Genomic DNA, 27,930 nt, shown 5'->3' on the forward strand with positions numbered 1-27,930 from the left:
GTGTGTGTTGTCGTGTGGTGTGTGTATGAGCTGTAACGGTGCTAATCCAATAACCCCCCCCCCCAACCAGCTGTGTTTCCCCTCCCGCTCCCTACCCATGTAGCCTAGCATGGCGAGGCGCTCATTCGCATGTGTGTGTGGTAGCGGGGAGGAGGCACGGCAGAGGGTGGCGCCCCCATGGGCAGGGACTGTGGTGGGGGCCCGCTTGGGTGAGGATGGGGCTGAGGGTGGCCATGGGCATGGGAGGCCCTGGGTAGGGTGGAGGTGGCGGCTGGGTGAAGGGGGTGTGGATAGGATGAGGAGGTGGAGGACGAGGAGGCCGGCTGGAGCTGGTAGCTGGCTGCCGATGAAGGCCCAGAGGAGGAGGGTGTCGGCTGGGAGCTGCTGCCCCCTTTGGGAGGTGGCTGTGGAGGTAGAGTCTGGTTGAGCTGGATGGAGATGTCGGAGGAGACGTCAGAGGCGCTGCGGCCCCGCTGCGGTGGGGGCCAGGAGTCTGGATGGAGGAACTGGCCGCTGTAGTCGCTGCAGTCAGACATGCGGGGGCGGTAGAGGGCGGGATGAGGCCTGTACAGCTCCTCCTCAGCGTAACGCTTCATAAAGAGGTAGACGGACATCACTCCTGCACCCTGGGACAAAGACAGACGCAGGCAGATCAGCACTGGGTACTGCAGAGTCACAAAGACCTTTACTGGTTTATCCAGATTATCAGGAGTTAATTTGGTCAGACCAGGTTTTATTGGTTTTAACGGACCTGCCCAGGATCCAGTGCGGTAAAAGCTTTTAGCAGACGTTAAACCACTGGAGGGGTGAAGCTGCTCTTTAACAAATCATTTCTGAACTTTCCTTAACTGTGTCTTACAAAAAGCCTTAGCACATACAGCCCATGATTTTTTAAGTTGGCTCCATGTTTGTGGATCCTGGATCCAAAATAGTTTAAATAATTTAAGAAGGATGCATTTCTGGAGCACCGGGGGAGGTCTGTGCTCCCTTTAGTGCTTTCTAGGTTTCATTACTGAACTACATCATTATGTTTTTGGCTGCTTTCCTCTGCTATTTTATTACTCACTCCTCAAGGTCATTTATATTTTACTGACTTGTTTACTTTTCTGTTGTTTTATCTATAATTTTTAAAGACAGCCTAGAGAAGCAGCAGGGCTGGATGCTGAAGACAAATTGTCGACCGGGAACCATGAAGACGTCCTCTAGAAATGTGAAAAAACAACCTCTTGTTCTACGTTCTAATAGACATTTGTACAAACAAGGTGGATTTGAGAGCTAAATAAATACATCAAACAGTTTACAGACTGTTTGCTGGAAAACAGAAAAGGAGAGTGCTGCCTGTTTCCTTCTGGGAAGAGTCAACAACACGGAATCAAAATGAGCTCCAGTTTCTAGCAAATTCCCTGATGTAAAAAAAAACTTATGAAACACCAGAATCAGCACCGTCCTCCCTAAACTGCTACATGCTGCCATCAGGAGGGAAAAGAGGCAATAAATCCAGAATAATTTTTGCAGAGAGCCGACAAAAAGGCCTTGGCGCTCCTCAGTGGAATGAACCATTATCAGAAATGTATTCATGTTTTCACCCGAGCATCCGCTGAGCATTCGCTGCTCATTCACTATTCATACACAACATCATCGCTACACCCACCATGAAACTTGAGAATGCTGATGAACGTGTGTGTAGGAGTGTGTGTGTGTGTGAGGAATCGTGTTTTATACTGTGTGTTTGTGAGAAACCATGTCCCATTAGAGCAGCCTAGAGACGCAGGAAAGGAAAGAAGAAACAGAGAGAAGGAGATGGGATGAGAAAGGACAGGAAGGAAACAAGTGAGAGAGGAGGAGGAAACAGTGGCCACTAAAGAAGAAAATAGTGAACGGAGAATGAGGGGAAATATAAGAAAAGACGAAGAAGGTGAGGGAATGAATAAAAATGGAAATAAGAAAAGTGGAGAAAAAGGAGAGACAAGAGGTGGAGAAAAGGAAATGTGAGAGAACAGAAAAGAAAAGGAAAAATGTCAAAAGGGGTAAATGAGGAATGAAGATGAGGAAAAATAAGAAAAGTGTAGAGGAAACGAGGCACAAAAAGGAAAGATGAGCGAAGGGAAAGGAAAACATGGAAACAGAAAGAAAGAGTAAGAGAAAAAATAAAGATGACAAGAAGGACATTTAGGTGCTGAAGAGGAGAAGAAGGGAAGCAGCAAAGGCAAGAGAGGGAACAAGAGGAAAATGAGAGTAGACACGAGGATAAAATGAAAGCAGGACATATAGCAAGAGGAGAGAGGAGATAAGAGGAAGAGAGCAGAGGAGTAAAATTAGAAAATGAAAGGCAACAGAAGAGGAGGAGAGAAGGAGCAGATTTGAGGAGAGGAGGGAAAGAAGAACAAACCAGAAACGAAGAGAAGGAAAAAAGATAAGATGAAAGGAGGCAAGAGGAGAGAAGAGGAGATAAGAGGAGAAGAAAAGAGACGGGGAGGGACGACAGCGGATTAAAGAACTGAAGATAAAAGAAGAGGAGACAAGATAAAAGTAGAGGAGGCAGCGAGAGAGAGAGAGGAGGAAAGAGATGAAAAGAACCAACGACAGTGAAGGAGGAGAAGAGCCTCCTTCCACCCTAGAGAGGAATATTCTGATGCATATGAAGCTGTGCTGCGACAAAGCTGCTGCCCTCAAGTATTCAAGCTATTAACATTTATGAATATTGATGTCGGCAGGATGACGGGCTCCTACACACACTTTTTAAATGTGTGTTTAGCTGAGTGTGTCTGCATTTCAACAAGCTACAAGCACTGTATGTGTGTGTGTGCACGTTAAGCCTTTGGTTATGTAGCATCAGTAAATGTTATGTATCGATACAGTGTGTGTGTGGGTGTGTGTGTGTGTGTTGTGTCTCACCTCTTTGAGCAGGAAGGAGGAGGCGGCGAAGGCGAAGGACCAGCCATAGTGGTAGTGGAAGAACTGCTCTGGCTCTCTGGGCCGGTTCATCACCTCATCGTTAATACTGGAGATATACAAGACCAGGCCCACCACCAGACTGAGACCTACACACAAACACACACAAACACACACACGTAGTAATCACGTGGTTATTACTATGAACAGAGGGTTTTATAGTGACGACATGGTGGAGCAGAGGATAGCACTGTCGCCTCACAGCAGGAAGGTTTGTTTGAATCCTGTTCAAGCCCTGGTCTCTCTGTGGGGAGTCTGCATGTTGTCCCCATGTCTACATGGGTTTTCTCCTCCCAAACACATGCAGGTTGTTTGGTGGCTCTAAATTGCTGGTGAATGTGAGTGTCAGCCCTGTGATAAGACTGCTGATCTGTCCAGGGTGGACCCACCTCTCACCCAATGCATGCTGGGATTGGCTCCAGCCATCACAAACGTTCATCAAACCTATAAACTCCAGCTAAATACAACCCTATGAGGAGCAGGGCTAATGTTGCATTACCCTTGTTATCCTTTAATAATGCTCCCAGCAGAATGGGCTTTTATTGTCTTTGTATTTGGGTGTGTGTGTGTGTGTGTGTGTGTGTGTGTGTGTGTGAGTGTGTGTGTGTAGCTGCAACAGCTAATGATAACGTGTCCTGGATGTCCTGTAAATAGACTGAGAAAACCCCAACAACAGGCTGTGCTGCTTAAAGAGATAAACACACACACAATCATGTAAAGGACATCAGTGCACACACACACACACACACACTTAAATACACACTAAAACAAAGCTGCACTAAGAGTGTGTCAGTGCTTCCTCCTCTGTCGACAGTCTAACCGCTGCAGCTGACCTCCAAAATCCTCCAGCAGTAAAACCCTGACAGCAAAGATACTATTCTCTTTAAAAAAATACCTCCCAGCTCATTTCATCTCATAAAACACCACCGATACATTAAACATCCAACACATTCACATTCAGAGGCTCCGTGGCTCTGCAGCACTCAGGTTCCTCCTTAAACATCCAACTACATGTCTGGGCTGACGTACAATATACAACCAAAACATGTCAGCAACTGTCACATTAGTCAGCCACAATAAACAAAACACAAACAGCTTTTTCCTCTTTTAATAACACTGCAGCCATATTTGATTGGACACATTTCTCCTTTTCTCTGTAGATACAAATGCTCCAGAGGTTGTTGTTGAGGTTTGCTGTGTAATCAGTAGCTAGTGACGCATTTATCCTGTTGACATCCAGGCTTTTGTGGCCATTTTTCTAAAGCTATGCCCAGATTCTTATCTCCATCCTTCACTGCTCTCACTGGTCGACTGTTTCTACAACTGGCACACACAGTGGACACAACAGCAGACCTATTTCTGAACAAACTGGGGATGTGAGCAGTGATTCAGAGGTCTGAAACCAGGCCAGTGATGCTGGAGGAAAAACAGTAATCGTGGGTAAAATCCTGCTCGTATACACACTCCGTTTGTGATGGGACATCTGGAACACCTTGATAGGGAAGTGTGTTTTCAAAGAAACAGACATATTTCTATAAAACGTTTGATAACTCATAATTAAATCATGATCAGCTTTAAAATAGGCCATCTGAAGAAGGCCATCTGGTCCCATAAATACACAAACAGGACTGCTGTCAGCTGGATTTAACAGATGAACAGTTTGTGATAACTTGACATGTTACGGTGCACACACACACACAGAAACTTCATCCTCTGTCTGCAGGTGTACATGAACTTCACATCAGGATATAAACAAAATCACTGCAGCTCTGACAAACGGATTAGACTGGAAATATGTATTTGGATATGACGTGTGGCAGCTGCGGGACCAATCAAAGCAGGTGACACGCAATTGAAGTGATGGAACAGTGTCCTCTGAGATAAGAACCCAGACAGAACATAGCTAGAACACTGAGACACCAATAGGATGCACATACAGCAGTAAACTGTGATTTTTTTAATTGGACAAATTTCTATTTTATTGATGCCACCTACAAAACGTCAAAATACACAAAATAAAAATGTAAGGAAAAAGACGTGTTATGTGTGGCTGACAGGTGGTCTCCGGAAAGCCCAGATCACAAATTAAAAAATACTAAAGTCACGTGAATATAAAGTTTTTCTTCACTTTCATTACTGAAAGTTGCTTTAAATTATATTACACATGACAGTGCAGGACTCCGAAGTGAAAGAGTGGGACACCCAAAGACTGGTGGGGAAAAAGTGAAAGTAAAATATATTGGAGAGGGAATAAGCCAAGAAGCTGCAATTCCCCATTTGGCCACCAGAGGACAGTGTTGTGGCTGAACATTCATTTAGGTCCTCCCAGACTTAATGTGTGGACTCCACACATTCACAGGGAGAGTGGAAAAACAGCAGAGGGGAAGAAAAACGGGCAGAACGAGGAGAGAACTGACTGGGAGAAATGGGAGGAAAGAGCTGGTCCACAGCCTCCGTGTTGTGGCCTCAGGGTGCTGTGCTGTGACTCATGGGCAGTTTCCAGGACAAACACACACACACACACACACACACACACACACACACACACACACAGACATCACACATCATTATTTCAAAACAGCACTGACTTCTATTTGTTCTCGGAGTCCCTGCTGTGTTGAAATAATTAGTTTCTGCTTTGAAAAACAGAAAAACAGAAAACAAATACAGCTCAAGTGTTGTCATTCTGCTACTTCAAAGGTAAAGTGGCACCCATGAATTTCTGGGCTCAGGTCTTTATGCTTGAACAGAAATCTGTGACTATTTCTGACAGGGAACGGGTTTTATTCTTCTCAGAAGGAGCCAAACAATAACTAGTTGTTGAAATGACCTCTTCTAGTGATCGATGCATGACAGAAAAAAATATAAGAATAACGCTCTGTTATAAGCTGCCGGTTTCAAAGATGTGCTCTGTCATTTAAGAGTTTCTTCATCTTCAATAAGCTTCATGTTTTCCCCCAAAATGAAACATCAAATGAAAATTATGCTCCTATATCAAATGGGTTTTCATTAATGCAAAATCCTGGATCACAATATGTGAATGAACAAAGTTATTTTTACTGAGTATCTAACAGAAATGTGAAAATCTATAAACAAAAACAAAAAATGCAATAATGCATACACAAAAAATATTATATGGTGAGTAAAACTGCAGATAGAATGATAGAATATGTTGTAAGTTGATTTAGCTGTTTATCTGCACATAAACTGATCTGGTGCATGTGCACATCCTGACATGTACCTGTGTGTGTGTGTGTGTGTGTGTATATATATATATATATATATATATATATATATATTTTGTCGGTGACATTCCTATGGCACCATGGCTGTCATGTCCGTCCAAGTGTCCAGTCAGCAGTCACCATGCTAAGCTAGCATCTGTGAGGTAGAGCTCCGTCAGGCAACAAACCCAAAAAACAGGAGGTGATGTCATCTCGTTAGAGAGAGAGAGAGAGAGAGAGAGAGAGAGAGAGAGAGAGAGAGAGAGAGAGAGAGAGAGAGAGAGAGAGAGAGAGAGAGAGAGAGAGAGAGAGAGAGAGAGAGAGTGTGTGAGTGACCCTGTACTCGAGGTGACCGACTGGAAATGTCACCCTGCTGTCCTGCAGCGATATGAGGAGGTGATGTCAGCCTGTTGGCCGCAGTGAGTCCCGAATGGTAGAATGAGACATCAGTCAGTGAAAGGGCTTGACAGCTTTAGTCCACCAGCACGACAGAGATCACCGTTTCAATGTTCGTCTTCATTTGAAACAGGGTCTGTTCAGTTTACACGACTTTTAGTGACTTGTTGTTTAATTCATGCTGCAAAGTATTTTACTTCCGAACACTGCAGACTTGAAAGGTGAACGTGAAAAGCACCTGCAGTCAACTTGGGTTCGTGTCAGTGGAGACCAGATTTGCAGGAGTAGCAGCATCAAAACATATTAAAAACCCTCCTAGTGCTGCTGCAGCTTATCTACTTATAAACGGTTGCTGTTTTTCCTTTCTAGCAAAAATATTCACGAGTCCATTTTTTTCAAATATTTTAAACCCTTCACTCGACGTCAGCCTTGTTTCCCCTTTGTCTGCCCTGTTGTTGTGTTTTTTTAGTCACTAGAAACCACTGGCATGATTATATTGTGCCACCGGTGGACCTAAAAACAAGGCTGCACCGTGGGTTGGGGTCCAGTCCACTTACTGCAGTGAGATAATGGCACAGTTTGGGTTCACATCAAAAAGGTGTCACCCAGAAGAAATCCAGCCTCCCTTTCTCTGATTGAAATGCTTGGTTTAAGTCAGAAATATTTACTGAGAGCCTGCAGCCTACATCAAATCGCTACAGCCCTGCAGCTTCCTCTGCAGAGAGCAATTATTCAGATTAAAATCCCATTCACCGTTCAGCCGGCAGCAAGAACAAGGTACGGTCTGACACAGTGTCAGCTGGGAACAGGAAAGAAGAGCTGCAGAGCTGTCTTTTTATCATTAACCGTGAAGAATGTTGACTTTTTACCAGCTTGCTTCTCTTCTCCTCCTCTCCTGCTGCTTTTTAATATCTTATTTAAGCCGACAGGAGAGGAAGGAGGGTGATACTTTCTCACCCTTACTACCTATGTTTATCGCACTGATGAGCTGGCGGTCTGTGGCTTTCTCAGCCCCCCTTACAGTAAGGCCTGTCTGGGTAGCACACAGTGACCATTACTCAGGCACGATTCGATCCAGCAGGTTTCCCCTTCTCATGCATCACAAACTCCATGTCCTAGAAAACACATTTATGGACTAATCTGATTTACCAAATAAACCTCTGGAGAAAACTAACTGCTGCCTGACAACCTGGTTCCAAAACAAGGCAGGGGGACGAGTTACACTGCAAAGATGTGATGAAGAAGATGTCAGCTCGGACGAACTAAACACAGACCAGGGTTTGTGTGCTGCATCTCACGGTGTTTACTTCATATATACTTTAGCTGTATATATTCTGCTAATAAGAAGTGTTATACTGTGAGGACGACAGACAGAACAGCAGAAATCCTCTAAACTGTTTGTGTCGCTGCAGAATATAAAAGAATACAGCTTTGTAACACAAAGGAGACTGAGGACAAGACGTTAAAAAAATGTAATAAGCCAAAACTGCCACCTCAGCCGCTCTAACGTCTCTGATATGAGGTCAATCCTAAAGCCTTTTCTTCGGGGGGGAATTGGATGAGTTTTAAGCCTTGGCCATTATCATTCCAAAGTGAACTAAACTGAACTAAAATGACGAGAGTGCAGCTGAGGAGAATTCAGATTGAATCATTTGATTATTCACCTTCGAATATGGCCGCATGACATTGGTCCTATGTCATAACTGGAGGGACCACACTTGATTTTTTAATTTGGCATAAATATAGATCTCACGTCACATTTAGTGTTTGTAGAAAATGTTTTAATTCTTTATAAACCCTCCATCAACAGATGGGGACAGCTGTGCACGGAGGTTTGTCCCCCAGGCTGCTCCGCAATAACTACAAGACACAGCAGAATAATTGGAAAATAAACTGTGACAAGAAAAGCCTGGAGTCTCTTTTTGATTTGTGTTTCCATGGACATCAACAAGGTCTGTACGAACTGAGTAATATCACACTTAGAGAACAAGAGTCCAAGTGCAGGTGCTGATGATGTTGTCATCTAATGGCTTTAACCTGAGCATGTGAACAGGGATGTAGTGTTCATGTTACCTGACAGAATAAAGAATATTCCAGAAACAAAGGCGAGGATGGTGCGCTGCGGCCGGATGTGTCCGATGTTGCTGATGACGAAGGCGGTGAAGACGAAGAGCAGGGAGACCATGGGGAAGGGAGTGGCAGTTCGCACCATTTCTAGAAGACAGCGAGGATTGACGGGGGCAGGGTAAGAGAAGGACACACAATTAAACACACGATGATGCAGATGAGCAGAAAAATGAATGAAGACCTTCAGACTGCTGCCAAAACTGCATTTAACTTATGATCCTGCCACATGAAACATCTTCATCCTCGACTTCAAAACCAAAACAAACAAAAAAAATAAGTGGAAATAAATACAATACTGAAATACACAAATACTAAAACTGGCATTGAATAGAAAGTTAAAGCAAACAAAATCAATATTGACTATATATTTTGTGATATTGCTGTTTGTTCATTAGGTTTCTCTGTATATTTTAGTCAAACACCTTTGCTGTCAAAGTTAAATTAAAACATCCAGAAGTGAAAATGGATTAAAAGTCAATTTCGAGCAGTTATCTTCAGGCATATTCTCATCTCACCCTTCCAATGAGGACCTGAATGAAAGTACTGTTGACGTATTTGCATCATTCTGCACATGGATCCTCTCATAATATCTGAAATACATATATACATGACTTACTGAGTATGTTGGCTGTATTTTCTGTTGTGATCTCTACCTCTGGCTCAGTGAAATACTCTGACGCCACACATCTGCCCTTCTCTGGTCCTGAGAGGGAAATAAATTAACAGGGTGTGAGGGAAAGAATAAAGAGGAGAGAAAATTGTTTGGTGGGTTATTTAGGCCTCTCTGGGGTCAAAAACAATATGGGAACATTTGCATACATAAATAAATCTACAGTAAACAAACAAACCACACAAGCAAAGGTTAAAAAACACAGAAGACAGAAAAAAAAGGAGACAGAAAAACTGAGACCACGCAAATGGGGGACAAACACAGAGGTTTAGAGGATAAATGAAAAGGGAGGGTAGAGAGATCCCAGAAGAGATGACGGGAGAGGAAAACAGGGAGGCAGAGAACGATAGTGAGACTGAAAAGTGAAATAGAGGCACAGACAGATGGAGGTCAGGAGGTTCAGGAGAAAACAAGGTCTGAGCTGAGAAAGAGAAGAGCTGAATAATGAAACAATGATTAACCTCAAACTACACACACACACACACACACACACACACACACACACACACACACACACACACACACACACACACACACACGGTAGTTCCAAATGCCACCAGCGTTTTCCTCCTTTGACCTTTTGTACCAGGCAAACACAAACATGGACGCCTCCCCAGACAAACACCATCATGACCCAAAATGCAGAGACAGCTACTGCAGTAAGGACCGTTCTTTCTATCTGGGGTGTCCAGCCCACTAAATGCATCTGAACGTGTGTCTAAACAAACACTGGGATCTAATTACTGCGTGACCTGGACTGGTTACCGACCTGCCACGAAGCAGACCCTCCACAGGCCGGAGTGCAGCGCCATCTTGACCTCGGTGGTCTGGTTCTGCTGCAGGACGATCCCCTCCTCCATCAGCAGCCAGTAGTCTGTCGACACAGCGACGCCCACCAGAAGCAAACCACAGGCGCCGAAAACCGACGAGAGCAGCGTCAGAGCCCTCGTACTGAACGAACTCATCTGAGGAGGAAAAAACAAGCGGCGTGATCGGAGGGATCGGCCTGAACGCAGAAGGAGGAGGAGAGAACGTTTACTTCATTTGTCAGATCGAATGAAGAAACCAAGAAGTGGAGAGAACTGAACATCAGGAACGTGTTCAGTTCATTTATTAAGGAGGTGGAGGAATTCTTAAAAAAACAAAAAAGAGATGGCAAGAAAATTTGATTTCTTAATTTTTACATGTTAAAATATGCAGACAGAGCAGGGGGGTATGAAAATGAGTGCGGGAAGCCTGATTTTAATCTGTCTTCACATTCATTGACTTCAGCTGTTAAATATGTATGTAATATTGGACAGGAGATGAGATCCATGCGGAGAAGAAGAGTACGGCCTTAGAAGAACTGAACCATTTTCATAATATCTGGGAAATATCAACACAACACACCAGCTCTCATCATTCTAATTATTAAAGTGTAAGAGCACCAAGGCCGTCACGTGAAGGCCAAACGAGAGAATATTACTTAAGAATTAAATTGATGTCAGCGCCTCTGTCAAAAAATGACTTAAGTATTCTTCTTTTCAAAGTTACAGCTTTAAATAATATCTGAGATTTCAAAGCAAAAACAGTGCGAGCTCTCGATGCAGTGATTGATAAAACAGCAAAAACCCTTGAAACGATCAATGTGGTTAAAACAGTGTAACAAACAATAACTTGGATATTTTTCATCTGATTTTTGTTTCAAATCTCACCATCCAGTAAACCCAACATGCAAATTACTGCCTTGAAGGTAAGAAAACCCCAGTAAAACTGTGTAACCGTGTGGTATGCTTTAATAAACAGCCAGCAGTAATGTTACCTAAAAAGAATTCTCATTAAAAACACACAAATATCAATGAAATCTGGTTTTGGGGCCCTGGTTTTTGTACATTTTATCAGATTACTACAAAGACTGTGTCTCTGATCACAGCTGTAACAACTCTGTTTAATCTGATGACATGCTGCTGCTGACGGCAGTTTGTCAGGCCTCCATGTACCATGCAGTGCAGTTTGACACGCACTAGGTGGCAGAAAAGCAGAAACGCAGCAGCTGTTGCACATTGAGAAACATCATCTCTCTCTCCCACACTCATCCATCCAGTCAAAATGGAGCTCACATTCACCAAACTGTGGTCTCTGCAAGTGAAGCAGGCATGAAGCATCATGAACTGATCCGGTTCCAACCACCTGCAAACACCGACCCAAAATGCAACTCAACCACCCCCCTAAACCCAAAACCTCCTGTCAGTCAGATTCTCCTTCCTATGCACTGCTGTCTGACATTTGTCACATGGACATAAATGACTTTAGGTTAAATAACTATGACCTTTTACATTAACAGCCTGGTGCCCTGCAGTTCACATCATCTGCAGCCACAGCATAAATTAGTAATTAGTCTGTGCCAATGTTAATAGAGTTCAGTAAATCATGCAGCAGGTTTTGTGTGTGCGGTTATAAAACACAAGCTGCTGTCAGAGACAGTGCACAGTTTGAGCCATTGGTTTACACGATCCTTATCTGGCAACACAGGGTGTCAAACTATGTCATAAAGATGTCAAGATCATTGTTAGTGCCAGAGCTGAGCTGAGACTGTGGGACTTCATAGCATCTGCACCTGCAGGCACACTAAAACGTGATCTTCAGACACATCTTTTTAATTTCTGAGTTATAAAAAAAAAGTGCACCAGCATCTGGCTTGTTTGCAAAGCATTTTTTTGTATGAACTGTGCGGCAAAAAAAAAAAGTTTTTAAAGCTGACATATGATAAAACACAATATTGTTGTAACTAAAGCTTAATTAAAGATAAAAAAGCAAAATTAATTAAATTAAATTAACTACTTAATTTTAAAAACCTCCACACAGACCACAGATGTCAACTCTGTGATGAAGAGTCAGAAAAACCCCAGCTGCTGTGGAGCTTCAGGTCATGACTTATGGGTTGCAATTTTTGGAGAGAAACCAACCTGCTGTGGTGTAACAGAAAGTTTAAAGTGTCAGGGCAGGTCCTGAAAGTTTGCATTCATTTTCCTCTATGGTCACTTTTCCTTCCTTAACGTGTAAAGTCTAGATCAAATCCTACATAAACCATTTCTCATGTATTACTGATGATAAGTGATATTTAAAACAACTTGTTGAGGGCCTCTAAAAATGTTTGCACAGTTAAAGAGAAGAGCAGCAGACAAGGAAATTAACTCAGCAGACGAGATGAGGAGCGAACAGACAAGAAGCAAAAAAAGAACGCCGCCGTCGAGCAGGAAGTGACGAGTGACCTCATCACTCAATCACTGCAGCAAGATGCCGCCGAAAACGTTCAGCAGCGTGAGAGAGGATTTGCTAAAGCAGAAATGACTCACCCGTTACAAATATTTGATATGGTAAAACACTCAGGTGAACCCGGCCAATCAGAAATGCCCTGCAAAGACGATGGCAGGCACACACGTTAGCAGCGGCGTACGTGCAAATGCTCACGTGTGCATTTGGAAATAAAACACACGAAAAGTAGAATACAAATCTGTGCAAACTTCACATTTTTCACATCTGACTGCCTTTCTAAAGGGCCAGGTATGACCTCGACCAAGGACCACCAAATAATTCTCTAAAGCTTGTGAATAAGTCATGAATTCTTTAAAATGCATGACAAATGCACAGTATGTGTGTGTTTTTGGTGGAAGCCAGACAGTGCAAGTTTTATTATGTTTCTCAGGCAACGCATGAATTTTAAAGCAGGGGGAAATAACTCAACACAACCCCCAAAATATATCAAAACTATAGCACAACACCCAGAGCAAGTGTTCGGCCTGCTGCAAAACTGTAGCAGGGAGAAAAATGTGCTTCTGTCTGCAGATTCAAACAAGATGCCTGCGAGAGATGTCCAGCGCTTTCCAAGACATCAGTGCCTCAGAAGATCACATCCTCTGAGTAAGACAAAGGTGACTTCTGCTTGTCTCGTGTAAATAGGCATCAGTCTTACTGCTGGAAATGTCAGGCTCAACATGACAGGCAGTCAGACACTGGAGACAAAACACACAAATCCATCCTCCTTAGAGCAGAGGCTGAGCTGAGTACCTGCAGGACTCAGGTATTACTCTGTCTCACCCCGCGGGCTTTCAGATTACTTCATCCTTGTTTCACACTCTGTTGACTACAGAGTATAAAGACTTTCAGACTTAAAGCCCGGCTCTACAGGTGAAGCTGGCTTCATTTAGTTTGTTCTGGTAAAATCAGAGTTTGTTCATGGCAGTTGAGCAACACCAAGTCCTAAGCTGAGAGAACTGTTAGCTTACTGCTATGTGGCTTACATTTCTAAAGATATTTTGAAGATATTTAGCAGGAGTTTAGCTGTTAAGGCTCTTTAAATAGGTTCTCCATTGTGATTATACTGTCATAGAAGCAAGCAAACTGAGTCTTTGCTTTAGCTAAGGCTAGCAGTGGCTAGCTCACTGGCTAGTTTTACTTTGATAGCATAGCACTCTTCTATTATATGATGTGCATGCACAACATGCACACTTCTTTTCTATCTTTCACTGCGGTGACCACGATCACTTTTCTTGCACTTTAATTTTGGTGTGGTATGGTCTCGATATTTTCTAGAAATAGAGAATCACATAAACTGTATAATTTGGATCTCTGTGTGAATGAACATCTAATCTCAGCTTCTCTCACATTACTGCCTTGCACACATTTTTTTTTTGTAACTGCGGCTTTGAAACTACAGAGAGATGGAAACCTAAGGAAAATGTGGGTTTAGAGGACAGAAACTGTTGTAATAGGTCAGTGCACAAATTTAGGAGACACACACACACACACACAGTTTGCTGAGATGGCAGACAACAAATCGGTAGAAATGAGGTTTTCTTTCTAGTTTAAGCCTCAATAATTTTCAGGATGCACCAGCCACCAACTCTGTGCTCTGTGTGTGTGAGTGTGTGTGAGTGTGTGTGTGTATATATATATATATATATATATATATATATATATGTATTTGGAGCATGAACCGAATGAGGACATTTAGGCAGCATTTCGACAATGTTTAGGCAAAGCTAGGACGTTTGGTTGGTCCTCAGACTGCAGTTTGAGTGTTGATGCTTGGTTTTCAGTTTAAGGTTAGAATCAGGCGAAGTTAGGATTAGAATAAGGGTGGAAGTTAAGCATTAAGTTGTGATGGTAACGGTTAGAGTAAGGGTCTACAGAATGTGTCCCACAGAGATAGAAATACAAGTCTGTGGGGGTGTGTGTGTGTAATATAATGAATTACAGATGAACGGAGCAGTGGTCTGAAGCAAACAGTAGGAAGTAATGATGTTGGGAAGAAGGAGATAGTCAATTCTCCTACCTTCCCTAAGTACAGAAAGGGGGAGCAGAAGAGCGAGGGAAGGTAGGAGAGAAAGAATAATACCATGAATGGAGAAAGGAAAAATGCCATAGGGGAAGAAGGTAAACGGAGAACATGGGATTAAAGTACGATGATGACAGAAAAGGACCGTAATGGTGGAAAACAAGTCAGAAATTCTCAAAATCGGTGGGAACGGGGGCACGAAGGACCATTTTCAGTCCAGCAGTGAGCAGCAGGCTGGGGAGCTGTCCACCCCTGTGGTGCTGAAATCCTTACCACACTCACTGTCCTGATTCTCCTCTCCTCTGGCAAATACATCCTCTCTTTCCCTCACTCAGTTCACTCTCTTTCTGACAAGCCTCCTCCTTAGGCGCTCCGTTTTTTGTTCTGAATTGTTTCGTTTAAACTAGTGCTGTCAATCGATTAAAAAAATTTAATCATGGACTCCTTTGTTTGTTCAAAACGTGAAAACCTGGCAAGGACATCTTCGAGCTGTTTGAATATCGACTCTGAGGAGAAAAGGAGAAAGCAGACTGTCGTCGTTACTGAGCTGCAGAGGAGGAGGCTGGGAGATTGTCGTTAGCCTCCTGTCCCTTATCAACTATCAGTATTGTTTTTCAAGTGGAAACATACACTGTGTACTCTCCATTACACAGTTTTCAATCCAAACAGTAGTAAACTTTTTTTTTCCTTTTTTGCTTTTGGCTGCAGTGAGCACAGAGGTCAGAGGCCAACTGCAATGCAGCATGTCTTAGGGAAGACGGTGCTTATTTTTCTTGCTCAGGGGCCCATCGGCAGGGCAAACGCTCACAATGCAGTGACTCTTTTATTAGTCATCGTTTGAATATCTGTCTGTTTTTGCCTTTTAAGTGACTGTAAAAAGTCACATTGAAAGTCTTTACATAATCAGGGACCTGAAGCATTGTTAGCCAGCTGTGCATGTTCGGCACAGTTGCACAAGTAAAAACTAAATAAAGGGGTTAACATAATCCACTGGCCTCTTCATTACTAAGTAAGAGGCCTCATACAGTACTTCTAAGCAGAACTTCAATTTTTATTTGGATTTGTTATTAATTATGTTCAAATTTATTGGGGGCTTAGAGACATCCCCATTTAAGTCCAACTTAATGAATGAGTGCGCATTGCTAATTAAGGCATTAAAGTAGTTCATGTAGGAGGGGTAATAATTTCCCTTAATCAGAGCTTTGTACATGTGAATGAATGTCTGGAAATAGGCCATTTATAAAAATCCATTGTGCAGTACAGTGTAAGAGATGATTTCGACCTTTTATCAACATTACCTTTTTGATTATCGATTAGTGTGTTATGTCTGTGTTGGTAATTCTGCATCTCGCTTAATGAATAAAATCAATTTCTGCCCTGTCTGAGGTCCTCAAACAAGGTGGACTGAAGAAAACTGAATCAGAAAGAAAATGGAGTGATAATAAAGGGGTTAACGTCAAGCGGACTATTTGCATTCTACTGCTGCGTACACGTACTGGTCACGCATAATATGAGTCTGTCCAAATATAAACTTGTCGTTTCTGTAACTAAACCTCAACCACGTCACATCATTAAATAGACTTATGACTATGTGATTTGCAACAGTTCTGGACAAATTATATGATTCTGCTGATAATGGTGTCAGATCAGAAAACATGCCTGTGTCAATCTAGAACGCATAGATAAACAACACATTTTGTCATTTAATTTGCAAGAGTTGTCTTGCCTGCAGTGAAATTAGACCTAATTAACTTGACTGACGTCCACCTGACTTTTCAGACTAAAAACATTTCAAATTTAATATGATTTTAGGAAAAGATAAATAAAAGGTATCTAGTCTTCTGCACAGCAAAAACTTTAAATCTCTTTCAGATCTTTGTTGAGGAGGATAAAATCTATCAAAAATATAACTGAACACTTCAATTAATCATTTGGTGGCTTGTTTAATTTTTTTCAATCCACAACTAGAAGGTCTCAATAACATTTCAGTCATGTTGGCTCCCAGACTTAAGAAATGGCAAAGAAATGAAATAAGAGAGAAGTGAAACTGGTCATTGACAGGTCATTATGGAGCAAAGCAAAGCAACTGCTGAGCACCATGAAACTAAATGTCCCATGGTGCCAGGTGGGGCTCCGCAGATGGCGATCCCAGGTTAGCTTTCTAGCTTTGAGGGGAGGGGGGGCGAGGGTTGCTTTCTGTTGAGAAGGCAATATGTCCCTCTGTCAGCAGTGAGAGGTTCGTGCCAACTGGCAGGAAAAGAGGTTATTTAAGGGTAGGAAGACAAACAGACAAGATGGAGCGAGGGGAGGATGGTGAAAGAAAGGGCAGAAAGAGAAAATAAAGAAGGAAGAAAAGAAACGAGAATAAATTCAGGGGCAGAAGGTCAGATATATCCACGGGATTAAAGAACTCCACACTCATTTGTAAATGGGAATATGAAAGAAGAAAGAAAGGGGTTCAATGGTCAGTGTTATTACAAATGAGAACTGGTCAAAGTAATTATGGAGATAAACAATAGATCAAAATAGAAGGTTAAAGAGAACGGAGCGAAGGAAGAAGTAAGTGCTATTGAAGATAAGACATTTGCTCCTTAAGTGGATTGAACAGCACTGGCCAACCCTGGTCCTTGAGAGCCACTGCCCTGCTTGTTTTCCAGCTATATCTACCCTACCCACTGGTGGTGGTTACCTGGACCAGGTGTGTTCAGCCCATCAGAAGCTGGACAGGCATCGTTGGTTGGAAAACAAGCAGGGCAGTGTGGCTCTCGGGTACCAGGGTTGGCCCGCCCTGGGCTAGAAGAACTATCTTAAAAATAGCATCCAAATTCTCCAGACGAGACATTTCTAGGAACAATGCTGAACCATGTTCACATCTCAGGGAGCAACAAGAAGACTCATTTCTCAAAGCAGTAGTTAAGACCATGAAAGCTTTGGGAAACAAATCCTGGTCCTGCAGCCTGTAGAACGTCTGCTGGACTGATAACGATAATTGGCTTATAGGGAGGGTAAGAAAACACACACACACACACACACACACACACACACACACACACACACACACACACACACACACACACACACACACTAGAGAAAACAAGGGAGGGTCTATGAGAGATTGTTAATGTGCTGAGGAGACGATAAAAGAAGAGGGACAAGCAGAGATACAGACAGATAATAAAAGAATAAGAAGATTAAAAAAAAGAGCTCATAGGGAAAGACCTTGGCCCAAAAACTGAGGAAAGTCCTTGTACCACACACACACACTGTACATCACACACACACACACACGCAGCAGTGCTAGCAGGCAGTATTAACTGTGACACCACCTACTTGACTGTGCATGTGCAGGACAGCACTGACCAAAGCCTGATAGAAACCTTCACCACACACATTCCTCGCTCAGATTCACCGTTTGAACACAGAATAACTTGAGTTTGAGGTCACATTTGGCTTCGACCGGCCTGCAGGGAAATCCACCTTCACACTGCACGACACAAAGACTAAAAATGTGTGTAGGGTGGAAAACTAGCATCTCCAAAACGTTTGATTATCAATTCTGATTATTTGTTACCTTCAACTAATGGCCAACCACTTTGAAATCTGGGGTTTCACAGCCTTATTCAGGATTACTGGGGTCAATAAGCATCAGGCAGGTAAAACTACATGATCAAGGTCAGAGAAAGATCGATGACACAGCTAAAAGAAACCGATGAGATCATTTTACAGGAATGAAGACATGAGCAACGACCGGCGGCGTCTGGGTCGGACGCTTGGCGTGACTAACCATCCACCTCAACACGAGACGAGTCAACAAAAGACCGGCCAATATAACTACACCCCACTACATCTGCCTTTGCTCCTCAGACTCAGAGTCATTATTCATACAATCTTATTAAAACGCCATAGGTCCCTTTATGTGTTTGATGAAGGACCAACTCTTTTCTATTTTTTTTTTTTTTTTTAAATAAGAATAGTCTCACTAATTTGTAATGCATTCTGAGTAATATTAGACTCTCGGGAGCAAGATCTAAACAACCGCAGCATAATGAACAAACCAAATCAGCCATTCACGGCCATTACTCTGCCTTGTCCGTAACGCTATTAGCGTATTTTGCAGAGTAGTCACTAGAGTTAGTTGGCACACTCGACTCAACTGAAAATAATATTATACCACCAAAAGAAGTTAAACTGTTTATGTTCACGCTAAACTCGTGTCTCCAAGTGTGACAGATACGATCCATGTCTTCGTCTTTTTATTCCAGCGCTGACATTTACTGCTTCAGTGACAGTCACTGTGTATATCTAAATTATTAGCTTTTGTTCCAGCTGTTGAAAACTAAATTTCACACAGAAGTCAGGGTGAAAATTTACATTTTTACAAATCATAGCCAGATTGATGAGCAAGTTGTAATTCCATTTTTCTTGATGAGATGTGCTAGAGCTCACTGACCTTGAGAAGATCAAGACTGTGTCTAATAAAAAAAAATGTAACGTTTCATCTGCCTCATTTTGTCACAACCAGGTGTGTAGACTAATTCCTCTTACGGTAAAAGATGAAATCTGGAGTCAGAGCTATTAACGTAGCAGTAGTGACTTCTTGTTATCTCTGCTGGACAAATGCGTTTGAAGCACACGGTACCTTGAGTAACCTCGGTGGGAAACGAAGCACTGACGCTGCCACTGTCTGTGACTCACAGCATCAATCAGCTGTTTAAACAACTTAAGTTACTGTGTGATTCATTTCCCTTCACCTCAGAGAGCAGCACGCCAACTGACAATGATGATACATCTTATACAACCAGTTTACTGATACATAAACATACCTGCCTTTCTTACCTGCTCTGTAGTCCATTTTTCACAAATACCCCTTTTTCAAGAGGAAATTATGATTTAAGGCAGACACTAAATAAAAGTAGTATTTTCAAGTGTTTTAGATGGCTGAAAGATTTTATTTTGGACATGATGTTCTCCGTCTGTGTGGTCTCTAGCTGTATAATGAAGTGCATTTAGCCATGATGAAAACCATTTCCATGAGATCACCTCTCAACAGTGAGGACAGGACCGTAACGTGTTCATATATGGCCGTATTGCCATCACTGTTCATGCTAACTATCCTATTCGTCAGCTTATTTCAAACTAAACAGAAACATAAAATGCACAATCGAACCTCAATTACTGCAAACACCTTCACCTGGGCTTCCCAAGCATGTTCTACCTCAGCCTGTCAAATTTAGTCCGTGAATTTATTGAAGATCCTTATTTTGAAGATCCAAAAATGACCCAGAAAAGCCTTAATGCAGTCAAGTAACTGTACAAAAGGAACCCTTTATTCTCCATTTGTCCTATGAAAGTTATAAGACTATTCTTAGACTTGTCGAAATGAAATGCATAAAGCTTTGATGATATTAACTTGGGAGCATGGATTCTTCAGCCCATCACTCACTATATATTTAATGCTAATCTGGTTAATGCACCACAGTTCCGCAAGAAAGTAAAAGACTTATCAGTAGTAACAGTACCATGGGAATTTTCTATCACTGACATAAAGGCAGCATTAGACCTGAAACACACCAACCAGCTAAAGATTAAATCTCTTATATTGTGACAGATCTGAATAAATTTGTGGGACACTCTAAAAACTGTGAAATTCATGGTATAATCTTTTTTGCAATATATAATTTTTTTTCCTACATGCTGCATTGTTTTCTGTTCAGTTGAAAATCCACTTTCAATGTCAAGATTGCAGCAGAAATGCCTTAGAATTAAAAAAGAAAGAAAGAACAAGGTCTAGGTCTCTTTCTGTCTCTCAGTCCTGGCTACTCTCCATCATTATTCCTCCATTACAATACACACAGAATGTGCATATGTATGTCAGTAGAAAGAGATGGACTCAAAAAGAAGTGCTGCAGTATCAGAGGATGGGTTCTCCAAGAAAGATCCAAGACTTTTTAGAGACACAAATGTCTCACCCATTTGCCTCACTGCTGCTATCCTCCTCCTTATCCTCCCCTCTAACGCACAAACACACAATCAAATCATCCTCACACACTTCGCCTCAGCCCTCCCTCCTCTCTTCTGTCCTCCACGCGTCGCTGCGAGCGAAGCAGCTTTACCGTGCTGTTCTCCAGACTGTATTCTGACTGTGCAGTGTTACAGCACACCGCTTCCAAATGCGCCACACTAATCACTGTACAGTACATTCTTCTGGTATCGGGCAATGAGACCGCTGTGCAGACACACTCATCAATGGCTGTCAACAGAACATTGCATGTCTCCTCTCTCTCCTCAACCCGAGGTTAGCAGAAAGACTTGAGGCTCTTCTCTTACACAACATCCCTGGCTTGTTTTTAGGAGGGTGAACACAGTCACATGCATGTGCATCATTTCTCACTGACTCCAGATGTGCGCAACTGAAGAAGTGAAGCTCACCTCAACGAGTCCAAAGAGTGCGAGCGGCTTTAAAACAGATGTGAGAGGGAGAGAGGTCAGAGTGAGCTGAGGTGAAATGATGAGCATGGGTGAAATGGAGGTTTTGGTAAGGCGCAGTTAAAAATGAGGCAGCAGAAGCTTTACTCACCCTGCAGACCAGGGAGCTGGTGCAGCTAACGAGAGATGTGTGCGCACAGAAAACCTGGGCACCAAATTTGCAGTTTTCTCCTTATCCTGCTCCCTCTCTCACTCTGCTGCTCAGGTTGCACACACACTCTCTCCCTCTCTTCCTCGTGTTTCCCCGTATCTCCCCTCTCTGACTCTCTTTTCTCCACCTCTCTCACTCCTCCTCCTTCTTTACTTCACTCTGCTCTTTCAGCACTGCGGAGAATCAGTTGAATGGGCTTCACTGTAGTTTGGGTATAGGGAGGTAGAACTGGTGTGTGTGTGTGTGTGTGTGTGTGTGTGTGTGGGGGGGTTACAGTGATGTACGCTAGAGGGAGAAGAAGACACACACACACATGCATGAAGACAGCGTGGCATGGGATCATGCTGGCTGGAATTGAGGACACATCCAGTATGTTGGCAGCGTGACTGATTCAAGCATACAGCCACAATTATCACCATGTAACTCATTAATGAGCAAAACACCCAAACACATATCTGCAGTGCATTCATCTTTTCCACATTATAGCTGAGGAAAACGAGCACAGCAGTGAACAAATCTCCAGCAGAGGAGTGAAAGTACCTTGTGGTTTAATTTACAACAGTTTTCTTCCTGCACTGAGGCAGAAAACTTCTCATGTTAGAAAACACCTCTCTGATGAATGGCTCGGCTTTTTCAACACCCAAACAGGAGTCTCTCTGAACATAAACATAAAAATGATTAAAAAGGGATGCAGTGCATTAAGGCAGAAACACAACAAGCCGACAGCAAAGAGCCCGAAGCAACAAAGGCTGAACATCTTCTTTGTCTAGACAAAAAAAGTGTCACACCACACAACACACAACACACTCCAGCCGGCGGCCAATCAGCATGTACATTCTGTGCCCGCGTGAGAGGAAATAACTCTCCATACCAGCAGAGGGAGGTAATTTGTACTGGGAAAGTAGAAGACCTATACTGGAGATTTACAGAGTAAACAAAGCAGAGTTTGCTGACCATTGTCACACCACTATCTTACACAAAAGATGGTTTATAGCTCCGTCTAATCCAGAACATGTGTGAGAAGAAGCTGGAGTTGTCATCCCTTGGTCTTTATGTTGTGGAAGAAGAAAGCAAAAGGTGCAGAAGAAGAACCATAAGAAGAAACCACCCTAACCAACCTACACACTAAATGGGTGACACTGATCCACTAAGCTGAACAGCCAGTCAGAGCCGTAAAGGTGCTGAGGTTCGTCAAACAGTGCAGAACATGCTGCAAAGTCACACTTACCCATGGTCGATGATCAGGTAGGTGTCACAGGCTTTAGTATTTTCACAAAATAACTCGTGTTCAGATGCAATCTGAAAAACACAGACGACAGAGAACAAGATGTCAACAAGATGCTTGTGAAAAAAAAAAGAAATCCCCTGCATGTGTCTCCCTGCGTGTTTCCATGTCAGTTTGTGCCTCTTATGCCTCCATGAGCTCTTTCATGGCTGAGTGGCCCAATCAGCCCCTGGCGACCCACAGACTGATACAGTAGGCTGTGCTGCCCTGTGACTCACTGTGTGTGTGCGTCTGTGCGTAAATGCATGGATGCATGTGTGGGCAATGAGGGAAATCATCCCACCTGTCAACACTAGACTCACCCACCCCCACACCCACACACTCATTAAGGTTGACTATAACCATCCATCCATCATCTGTACCCCCTTATTCCCTAACCAGGGTCACAGGGATCTGCTGGAGCCTATCCCAGCTCTCTTTGGGTGAAAGGCAGGGGTACACTGCTCCAGCAGATCCCCGGGACCCTGGTTAAGGACTAAGTGGGTATAGATGATGGATGGATAATCTCTCACCCTGCTGAGAGCCAGGAGGAAGTCCATTCCACCAGATCTCTTCCCTGGACAGGTCACCAGTCCATCACAGGACTAACTATAACCACTACTTGCCTAAACTGCACCCTAAACTTAAATCATGTCATTTTAGCTCCTTAACTACTAATTCTACTTGACAACAAAATCTGTAACTACTAATATTTACTTGTCTGATGAAGCAAAGCCACTGTAAGTTGCATTGAATAAGGGCATCGTTTAATTTAACAGGTTAAAGTATTTTTAAATGGTGTTTATTTCCTACTTTGCTGTGATGGAAAGTTAAACCGCATTTGAATTTTCCGAGGCCCACTAGAGCAGAGGTTTAAGGAACCTCCCTGCCATTTATGGAGTAATGTGTGACTTATAATCACAGACACAGTAACAGCGAGGGAGCACATGACCTATTTAACTGGTTATTCCCCCGTCAGACCAACTGGTCCTGAGTCAAACTGCCGTCTGCTGCTGTACAGATCAGGGAGAAAATAACTAGTGATGTAGCCCTCAAGACTCTGCTGCACGTTTCACAGCTGCTCCAAATCCCAAATATCTGTACAGAAAATGTTCACACTGCTATTAACACATTGTTGGCGGCTTATTTGTCTCTCTTTGATTTTTGCAAAGATTTTCATACGTAAAAAATGTAAACTGTGAACTGTTAAGCAGTCTGTGCTAATTATGAAATGTACAGTCACTGAAAGTGGGTGAAGTCCCTCTTAATTCAACTGGGTTTCAACATCAAAACAATATTTTAATGGCTCAACACACTGACATTTACAAACTTGATAATATTTAACAGTAATATAAATTCTATCCCTCGGCACAGCAGCACCAGGGATAAATGAAAAGTGGCATGAATGACAATACTGTGTATTATGCACAACATATACCTTGATGCACAATACCCTAAGCCCTAAGCCTTTGATTTGGAAATGAAGGGCCCATGACCCCTTAGGTGTCTTTTCTGTTTCAACAGCGAGGTTTTCTATTGTACAGCCAAAAAAGGGTTCTGCTGAGAGCAACAATAAATATTCACAGAATCAATACTAACATCCCTTCAGAGAGGCAGAAGTCTATTTTTAAAGATTGATCATCAATAATTCTACAAATGTAGAGTTCAGACAAACTGTAGTGAGTCAGAGAATCTTAAAATGGCAATTCACAATCAATATCTTCCAATGCTAATACAATCCCATACGTTACATAAGCATTTGAAGAAACCGTTTGTGAGGAGAAAGTGTGAGAAAACAGTAACTGGCTTTAATCTTATCTTTTCGTCTTGGTAACCGTAAATGTATTTAGACAGTATTGTTGGTGCTTGGCAGCTAAAAAGATGTGTACATTTTTAAAACTGTTGAATTTTGAGAACCAAATATATGATCTGGACATCGATAAAAAAATTCAGTTTAAAACAAAGCCCATCCCAGTTGTAAATCCCAATACCTCTAGATGTTTTCTGACATAAATCCCAAAATAAAAGCCTGAAATTTAATTCTTTATCATAAGTCTGGGTCTGTTTGCTTGTCCATGTCTTATAGGAAACTGGTTGGTACAGTTGTCCATTCAGTGCAAAGCTGGAACCCCGGGGCCAAATGTTCCCTAACAGTGATGTTTATTTCCATTAGAAAGGCTCTCTTTATTGTCTGGGGTGCTCCAACAGATGTCTCAGAAGTTGCAGACATCAGGAACATGTGAATGAAGACCTGGTGATTTGTCCTGTTAAAAGGTATTCTGGGAAATGTAGGAAAGCATGTACTGAGGCAGAGAGAGATGAAGCAGACTAAGGCTAAATGGGTGCAGCCTGACAAAATTACTCCAATTTATCACAGTACTTTGGATTGTCGGTACTAAACATTCCTACAGGAATATTCACAGATGGATTTTTTCATCGGAGCCATTATCTCTGGATCTGAATCCATTTGTTCAGTAATTGTTTGTGGCTCGACAAATACTTTCTGGCTGCAGACTACGAGGCTCTGCTGGTTTTCTCTGTTATGTCATTGTAAATTCAACATTATGTTGGTTCAATTAAACAAGTGAGCTGAAAATTTCACTTTGGGTTCTGGAAAATTGCAATTTTCTCTTTACCATTTTGTAAACTGACTTACTTAAAAAAAAAAATAAATCACTTCATCATGAAATTGTAGGAGGATGAACACCTCTCCTGAATCCTGACATGAGTCTGCCTCATCTGGGATCCTGTGAGCAGCAGCTGCACGATCAGCACAGAACACAAGCTTCTGCTTAGCACAGCTTGTAAAAACCCCCCAGTGGACATGGAAACTTACTACTTCTGCCTAAGGCATTCTTAAGAGCTCCACTGTGGAGTAACTGAAGTAAAACTAAGTGGGCACCAATCCACAAATGTAATCTCATCCTTTTCTCTGCATACCATCACGATTTTTATGTTTACACAGAGTAACGTCAATGACTGAGACCCAGGAAAAAAAACTTAATGGTCAGATTATAAAACAGGGTGATTGTACAGTTGTGTGATTTGGCAGAAATACAACAGTAAAACTTGCTATGGAGGAAACAGACAAAAGAAATGCTGCATAGGAAGTACAGCAAGTAGAGTCCATATAAATCGATTCTTCTCCGGCTTTCATTATCAGTTTATCTTATTCTTTTGGGATCCCTCTTAAGTCGACCCTCACTATATTTTTAGCTCCCTGCCAAGGAAATCCAATACACAAGCAGAGCTATATATAGCCAGCTGTACACTGATCTACATACGTGAGCGGCAGCACGGAAATGAGGAATTAGTACATCAATGCGCTGTAGATGCTGTGATAACAGCTTCGTCTGCAGTTTACTGGCATGGTAAGCTTTATTTGACATCTCAAAAAAAGATTCATTCCATTACTCTGAATTTACACACAGCTACAACAACACAAAAGGTGCTTTCATACCGCACAAACTGTCATATTTCTTAGAACCTATGGAGGAAGTTCCTCTTTTTTTTTTTTTTTGGTTGGCAGTACCACGGGAACTGAGGACTACATTTGCTCTTAGAAAGTTGTTTTGGGGGAATTTGAAGCTCCAACTTTGGAGTGGGTACTTCTCAGTACAATAGGAACCACGAGTGAGGTAAATTTACTTTGATTCATCAAACACTAAGCCAGTGCAGCACCAGCAACCGTAGTGTAAGAAGCTGCTTTTTGCTCAGAGAATAACTTATAACAAATGGACCCACACCAGAGGAAAATTCAGAGAGATCTAAATGGATTAAAATAGAAACATGTTGTTCAGACGTAAATGCAAACAGAAGAAAGGCCCCTACAGTCTGTAATACTTGGGTCCAATCCTCAGTGGGGTGGTTCCTAGAACTGTTGGGTCCAAAAGCACCTAAACTAAAAAGTGAACGTAAATTGAGTCACAACCAAAACATATAAGAAAGATTAAATGTGTAAAGAATGGTTTCCATTTGACCCAATCAAAGAACACTATAGACTATAGTTAGCTAATTTAAAGTCCAGTTGCTGGTTCTGGACTAACAAATGATCACTGAACTATCCTAAAACAAACACTAGATTGATTAGACAGTCAAAAAATAACTAGCTGAAACTATGAATATGTAAAACAAACACAATTAGCTGGTTTTTAAACAAACAACCTTGTTGTGTAAAAGCCGAGGGTTAAGCTAACTAGCAAAGAGGCTAATGTTAGCGTTAACCTCCTTCGTGTGTAAATTGATACAAAACTAAAAGTAACAGCATCGAAGCTCAATAAAACTCTCCCTGTGTGGAAAAGAAATATCACCGAACAAAACCCAACCGTTAACCAGCGTTTTATATTTAACAAACCAACTCTAGACAGCTTCATTAGCGCGGAAACACGATAGCTTACCTTTACACAAACTTTAACCTGCGGGGACGCGGCTCACGTACAAACACCGTGCGCGCCCCCGTGTAGGTCTATTTCATCACTTGTTTAACAAAGAAGATCATTGTTTAAATGTATGTAATACACTTTCTCAATATAATAATGTATAATATATATATAAGATATATCAGGTCATATTAGAATTTATACATATAACAAATTCTCCAAGAATAAAACGTTTCTATTGATCCTGAAGGACATACCAGTTTTTGGTAGGTGACTCAGTGCAATTAATAATAATAATAATAATAATACATTTGTAAGAGGCAAAATCCAGACAGCTACAATTTGTAAACCTGCTTCTGTATTTTTATTCATGTTTTTTTTTTCTCTCAAATGAAACATTGCACAGATGTTGTTCTGTTAATTCAGCCATATATTGAATCTTGGACGTAGGTTCATTGGGAGTTGGAGCTGGAATTTAAATTAGTTTCAAGTTTATAGTCATTCTATATAAAAAAAGGCCCAAGGTGTAGGGCCTTAGACGTCTGCAGGAAGATGCTACACATGTTTTACCAAACTATGGCAGCCAGTGTGCTGTTTTCTGCTGCAGTCTGCTGGGGAGGCAGCATAAAGCAGAAGGCAGCCGGACAAACTGGTGCAAAAAGCTGGTTCAGTGACTGGAATGAAGCTGGACTCACTGGAGGCTGTGGTGGAGAGATGCTCACAGACAAAGGCAGAGACCATCCTGGAACACACTGACCATCCCCCTTTACAGTTTGATGGACAGTACATAAAAAATGACATACACAGTGAGTATATAAGTGTTTGGCAGCTGTTTGAAATAGAAAGTATAACAACAGCACTCCTATCTGATGATGCATGTACAGGATTGGTAGGAATATCTGCAGAAGAGTCAGTGGAAACCTCCACCTTTCGCTTCAGTGAAAGCTTGTTTTGAATATTGTCG

General features: G+C 42.1%; 1 protein-coding gene across 1 annotated transcript; it reads right to left on the reverse strand.

Annotated features, from left to right (window-relative positions):
- Positions 1 to 27,015, reverse strand: cacng7a (calcium channel, voltage-dependent, gamma subunit 7a). The gene is made up of 7 exons (XM_026301064.1): positions 26,985 to 27,015; positions 22,552 to 22,622; positions 10,139 to 10,334; positions 9,316 to 9,402; positions 8,646 to 8,786; positions 2,896 to 3,041; positions 1 to 626 (listed from the first exon to the last, which is right to left on the reverse strand). The coding sequence occupies exons 3-7, from the start codon at positions 10,332 to 10,334 to the stop codon at positions 105 to 107; spliced, it is 1,092 nt and encodes a 363-aa protein (XP_026156849.1). The 5' UTR covers positions 22,552 to 22,622; positions 26,985 to 27,015; the 3' UTR covers positions 1 to 104.
- Positions 27,016 to 27,930: the final 915 nt, after the last annotated feature.

This window comes from Mastacembelus armatus, chromosome 11, assembly GCF_900324485.2.
Source record: "Mastacembelus armatus chromosome 11, fMasArm1.2, whole genome shotgun sequence".
Taxonomy (NCBI): Eukaryota; Metazoa; Chordata; class Actinopteri; order Synbranchiformes; family Mastacembelidae; genus Mastacembelus; species Mastacembelus armatus.

Coding starts and splice junctions, on each gene's coding strand:
- cacng7a (XM_026301064.1), bottom strand. CDS start 10,334: ATGAGTTCGTTCAGTACGAGGGCTCTGACGCTGCTCTCGTCGGTTTTC. Junction 8,787..9,315: donor AAATACAGCCAACATACTCA/GTAAGTCATGTA, acceptor GCTGTCTTCTAG/AAATGGTGCGAACTGCCACT. Junction 627..2,895: donor CCTCCTTCCTGCTCAAAGAG/GTGAGACACAAC, acceptor TCTTTGTCCCAG/GGTGCAGGAGTGATGTCCGT.